Source organism: Rutidosis leptorrhynchoides, chromosome 4 (assembly GCF_046630445.1).
Source record: "Rutidosis leptorrhynchoides isolate AG116_Rl617_1_P2 chromosome 4, CSIRO_AGI_Rlap_v1, whole genome shotgun sequence".
In the NCBI taxonomy this organism is placed as follows: Eukaryota; Viridiplantae; Streptophyta; class Magnoliopsida; order Asterales; family Asteraceae; genus Rutidosis; species Rutidosis leptorrhynchoides.
The window spans coordinates 95431916-95438372 of NC_092336.1; the positions used below are offsets into that span (position 1 = coordinate 95431916).

Consider the following 6457-nt stretch of genomic DNA (forward strand, 5'->3'; position numbering starts at 1 on the left):
GGGTCAATTGGGGTAAGGTTTTATCTCTGATGGGTCAAACAGGTGAAATAAACTATATTAGCTACAAATGAAACATGTTTGAAGTCAATCGAAGTGTATTTCTAATGCATATAAGTATAAAACTGCCCAACTTAATAATTTACTTTAAAAACATAGCTTAATATTTATTTATATTTAAATAATATAAAATCCAAAATCATATTTGACACACAATCAACAAACAGGTAAACGGATAAGGTTTTCCCTTACCCGGGGAAGGGAGCATTTTGGCTCTGATGTGCTGGTGAGGTTTAAACCTAACACATCTTGTGAGAGTATCAGGACATTAGGATGGTAACACGATCAATAAAAAGTTATTAAAACTGTGGACCAAGATTTTGGGTTAACAAAGCCAACCCTAACCAAAAAAATATGTGTTCTGGGTCTTTTGACCCCAAAACCCTGTTCATTGTCACATTTGTTGCTTATGGTCTTATCATAAAACCGCCGAGGAAATAATTATCATAATATTGTAAAGCACGTTTAAATTAACTGTACACTGGACAACTAATAATAGTGAATGGGTTTACCACCCCCTTTATATCTTTTTGGACAACTTGAAGGAGAAACAAGAAATTATACCTTAATACTCTGCAATTATGTGGTGGACATTGCTTTATAGCCTTCTTTCTCAAGAATACTAGCTATAGAGATGTCACCGGTCTTCGAAATTCTACCCCCGTCCTACGAATAAAATTATAAAAAATATCAGCCACATTAGAACAATAATATATAATATATAGTTTTTAAAAGACAGGCGAATTAAGGTAAGCCGTAATCCCGCAAGCTGAGAAAATAAATTGGAATGGGTCTCATATGAACATATATTTTTCTCAAAGTAATCAAAAATATCACTTTAAAAGTCTCAATGCGAGAAAATGCTTTGGCACTCGAATTGATAGCAACTGTATATTACACTATATATGAGCACATAAGCCAAAATAATGTAACACGTTGTAGCTAAAACACAAACCATCACTAGATAGCTCACTAGATAGCCCAGTGGTTGGGGCCCTGAGTGAGGTCTCAAGTTCGAATCTCGTATAGGGCGAAGATTTAGTGGTGGCCGGGGATGGGTTGAAAACAGCCAGGGAGTAATCCTGCTAGGTTGCGTACATCAGAGTATGGGGTCGGATTACTCGCCCTCCTGGGTAGCCCAAACAGGGAAAACCTTCTACCTTCTACGTTGTAGCTAAAACACATGACACACCATAAACAATAAATTATGGATGTTTATAATAAACTAACTTCAAAAAGATCCCATTAACTTTAGAGTTGTATATAGGACTTGAGGACATGTGTAGAACTTACCAAAGGTGGGAACATGGGCAGGTTATGTAGGCTGGGTAATGGATCAAAGTGGATTTGGGTTAAAACAGATCCTTATTACTTCTTTGCATAAATAAGATCATTACTACTATCTTAGTATTAGCCGAAACAGGCCGGATCAGGTTGAGTTGACCAATCAGACAATTCTTCTCCATTTTTCATACTTCAACTAAAACCAAAATCTAACATGCATGTATATATATCATAGGTCATATTATCAAGAAGAGTTGTAATTCTAAATAATAGAACCACCGTTAAAAAATAAGATTCATTCATGTTACACATACAACATGAATAAACAAACAGAAAAGTTACCATGATGTGGATATAGGTGGGTTTAATAAACTCCAGGAGCCGTCGGTAATGAGTAATCATCAAAACGGAGTTTGTAGGAGTCATTAGCGCGTTAACAGCTTTTGAAACATCTCTTAATGCATCAACGTCTAACCCAGAATCAATTTCATCCAATATTGCCAATTCCGCCCCAAGCACCTGCAATAATATAGAATAAGACAGAGCATAATGGAAATTAGATCATTACAAGTAGAAAGAATAATATGCACAGAAAGTAGATGTATGATTTCCAAAAAAGCAAAAAATGCATTTTAACTATTAGGTCAAGAAGAGCAAACAATTATTGATCTATAAATTGCATATTTGGGAATACTATATAGGATATACATACGGCAAGTTGCAATATTTCGTTTCGCTTCTTTTCACCGCCACTAAATCCTTCATTAACATTTCTATTTAGAAAGTCGGCCTTTATATTCACCATTTCCAGCTTTGGCATGATGTACCCATAAAACTGCAAATGAACATTATCATCAAAATCAAAACCTACTCACCAAATTTAGCAGAAGAAAAGTGCAGCCATCAAGAATACACACACACACACACGGATTTTAGACATGTGAAGGAAGGGGCTTTGTAATTGTAATACGAATTTGGACAAAATCCTCAACTATGAAGTTAGATCTTCTGAAACATCTTTCACAAGGAGTAAAGAATCCATTTCCTTTTTCAATTGTCAACCATAACCATCCTAATTTCTTCATAACCTTTCTAATTTCTTGAGCACTTTCGGATAATATATAAAGGTACAAAAAGTTTCAAACGGAGAAAACTAGCAAAATTCTTTATAGTTAACAACTATATACCTGAAGTGGATCAAGCTCTGGCTGACCAAGTTTCCTTCTTCTGGCATTGTAGGCCATCTGCAAAAAATCACTGTTGCTTACTCCTGGAATTTCAACAGGAGATTGAAAGCTTAAGAAAAGCCCAGCAAGCGATCTGTCTTCTGCTTCCATCTCAAGCAAATTCTCTCCCTTGAAAACAACTGAACCTCCAGCAACTTCATAATCTTTGTGACCAACAAGAACCTACAAAACAAATATACAGAAAAATAGCTTAGAATCAAACGATTATTGTGTATTAAACAGCCACATATTAACGACCCTGTTACCATTTAGCTAAACATAACGTATATAAACTCCATACCGCATGCATACATATCTTAGTGACTTAGTGTATGCATAACCAGAAACATCACTTCAATTCCATGACAAACGATATAATAAGTCATTGACACCCCTCCATACCAAAATATTGCAACTTTTACTTTCTAAGAAGACATGTCATATTTAAAAAAAAAAATGTGGTTACTAATCACATGTCTCAAATAGCCTTCAACTACTACAAAATGGGCCTCATATCAATACTATTAGTTCTTTGCGATAACGGAGATCAAAAGCTAAGCACTTTCACATCATAAGATTAAACAGAATATGATGCAAAACTAGAAAATATGCTTAACCGATGATAGCGTTATTTCTGACGTATGAAAGCTACTGTATGAACTCAAAATAAAATAAGGATTTTGCTAGCGACAGTCCTCAGGGCTGTTATTAGTGTGCATGAAATGGTTGTACCTGGAAGTTAAGCATCGACTTTCATGAGGCGGTCACTAAAATTTACACCACTTTTAAGAACAGTTAGGCTGTCGTTAGCAAAATCCATAAAATTAATATACTAACCTTCGCAAAGGTACTCTTTCCGGAACCATTCTTTCCCATAATAGCATGAATCTAGTCAAATCAACAATTCAAACACCATTATATCTTTTAAATTTGTCCTTTATACATGTATCTAAATGATTAATATCTCTAACATATACAGTATCGAATATAAACGACGTAGTATCAATTATTACAACCAAAAGAGGCACAATGCTAAATTACAAAAGGATTATTTATTCAAAAATTCGATTATGATAATATAATTATTATGTTCAATTGAACTGAAAGTGAAATAAACCTCGCCTTCGTAGATTGAAAGATTAAGACCGTTTAGAATCTTCTGTCCTGATTCAGTTATAACTGCCGTTAGGTCTTTGACTTCCAATACAAGCTTCGGCGGACCAGATACAGAAACGGTTGGAGATTCAGTGGCGAGTATTGCCGTTAACTTTAACGATGGAAATCCGTTAGAATAACGGCGGTTACGGGGAACGGCAGGGGATGTAAATATACTGAAGTCGGAGATTGATTGTTTGAATGAAAGAGTAGGTGCAGAAGGAGAAGAGCAATATCCAAATCGGTTGAGTAGAGACATTGCTGCTGGTGACCTGATGGCTTTTTGGAATAACAGGTGGTGTTCACAAAAATTAGTTAACCAAATACCCGGATTGTACTTGTTTGGTGTTGTCCTTGGGATGATTTCAATTCTTGCCTCATGTCTTTTTAAATATCGATTAGACGATTTTCCTCTCATGTGTTAATCGTGAAATTTTTGAATCAGTTTTTATCATCAGAGTTCATGGCCGACTTACTGTATAACTTAATGTAATGACCCGGAAAATTTCGACTAATTTTAAATCAAATCTCTATATGATTTGATATTTCTGACACGATAAGCAACGTCTGTAATATTGAGCTTCAAAATTTTTGAACTGTTTATAAGAATTCAATTACCCTACGACTGTTTCTAACGATTCACGAACAATTGTGTGTGTATATATATATATATATATATATATATATATATATATGATTTCTATACATAATTAATATTATATGTATATTGTAATATATATAAAATGTGTAAATATTAAATATTAAATATATGTTATTATATAATATATATAATATATATTATATAATTATTAAATATTACATAATTAATAATTAATAATATGTAATATTAATTATAAGTTAATATATAGTTGTTATATTAATATTACTTTCATCATTAAAAATAAATATTAATATTAATATTAATATTAATATTAATATTAATATCAGTATTATTAATATTATTATTTATAATATATTGATATAAAATTTGATACATTTAAATTGTTATATTATTATTATTATTACTAGTATTATTGTTATCATTATTAATATCATTATTATTATAAAAACTATCATTTATTATTAATGTTGTTATTACTATTATTATCATTATTATAATTATGATTTTAGTTATTATTATTATTAGTATTATTTTGATATTATTATTATTAATATTATTATTATTAATTCTATTATTATTATTACTAATTTATTTACAGAATTATAATTATTAATATATTGATTAACTACTAAAATTAAGTATAAAATATATAGAATCAGATAAAGAAGTGGATTCAGTTAGGTATCCCTATCACCTTTTTTTTCCTGATTGTCTGTGATTCATTGTCGACACCTACTCAATATATATCAATCGATGACATCTTCTTTGTTTATAAAACCAGTCGACTTTCCACCATCATTATCAATTACATTAACAGCTTTTATTTGAGAAATTAAACTGAAATTAAGAAAACAGTCGATACCTTTGTTCGTGTCACTTCTTTTATCAAAAGCAAAATTCGAATCAATTTCAAAAACTAAAATTTCAGTCTTGTTAGGAATCATCCACTTAAACTGCCTGCAAAATTTCACGTTCCAATTCCTCATATTGAACTCTAATTTTCGAGTCAAAGTTTCAAATCAAAAAATCAAAGATTTTGTTCTTCGTGAAATTTGATTTTGTCTTGATGTTTCTGGATCAATTGACGATTCACAAACGTTCTAGGAATGATTTATGACCTATTTCATGATGTAAACATAATCTAAAAACGTCGGGAAACTTGAATTCGATGTTTGAGTTCATCGTGTTCATAAAAGAAGCTGTTGCTGTGTGATTCTCTTTTCTTTTCCTTTTCTGTCAATCTATATAAACCAAAACCGTTTACTTCTGTTTCGTTTGCAAAACATAAAACCAATTCTTTGATGTTCGTTGTTATGGTGGAATTTATCTTCGATCGATTAAATGGAGAAGAAGAAAGAAATAGAAATGGAATAAGTAAAATTAAGTTATGAAATATTTCAGAAATGGACGAGCAGCGTAATGGTTTGGGTGTGTGTCTGGTTTATATAGTGACCCGAACTTTTCCATGTTTATATATATATATATTAAATGAAATTATTATTTACATGATTAAGTGTTTCCAACATGTTAAGCAATCACACTTGTTAAGACTTGATTAATTGAAATAGGTTTCATATAGACATTTGACCACCCAAGTTGACCGGTGATTCACGAACGTTAAAACTTGTAAAAACTATATGATGACATATATATGATTATATATATAGTTAACATGATATTATTATAAGTAAGTATCTCATTAGGTATTTTAACAATGAGTTATATACATAAAAATGAGACTATTAAATTAAGAAACTGGAAAATGATATATATAACGATTATCGTTATAACAATGTCTTACTAAGTACATGTGAATCATATTAAGATATTGATATACTTGGTTAATTATGTTAAATGATAAGTAAATATATTATTAAGTGTATTAACAATGAAATACATATGAAAATAAGACTACTAACTTAATGATTTCAAAACGAGACATATATGTAACGATTATCGTTGTAACGACATTTAACTGTATATATATATCATACTAAGATATATTATATATCATAATATCATGATAATATAACAATTTAACATCTCATTTGTTATAATAAACAATGGGTTAACAACATTCAACAAGATCGTTAACCTAAAGGTTTCAAAACAA

At 30.8% G+C, this 6457-nt stretch overlaps 1 protein-coding gene across 1 annotated transcript; it reads right to left on the bottom strand.

The window, feature by feature from the left end:
- Positions 1–611: 611 nt before the first annotated feature.
- On the bottom strand, positions 612–4140 carry LOC139840831 (ABC transporter I family member 6, chloroplastic-like). The gene is made up of 6 exons (XM_071831075.1): positions 3685–4140; positions 3405–3455; positions 2529–2750; positions 2054–2176; positions 1684–1860; positions 612–723 (listed from the first exon to the last, which is right to left on the bottom strand). The coding sequence occupies exons 1-6, from the start codon at positions 4138–4140 to the stop codon at positions 637–639; spliced, it is 1116 nt and encodes a 371-aa protein (XP_071687176.1). The 3' UTR covers positions 612–636.
- Positions 4141–6457: the final 2317 nt, after the last annotated feature.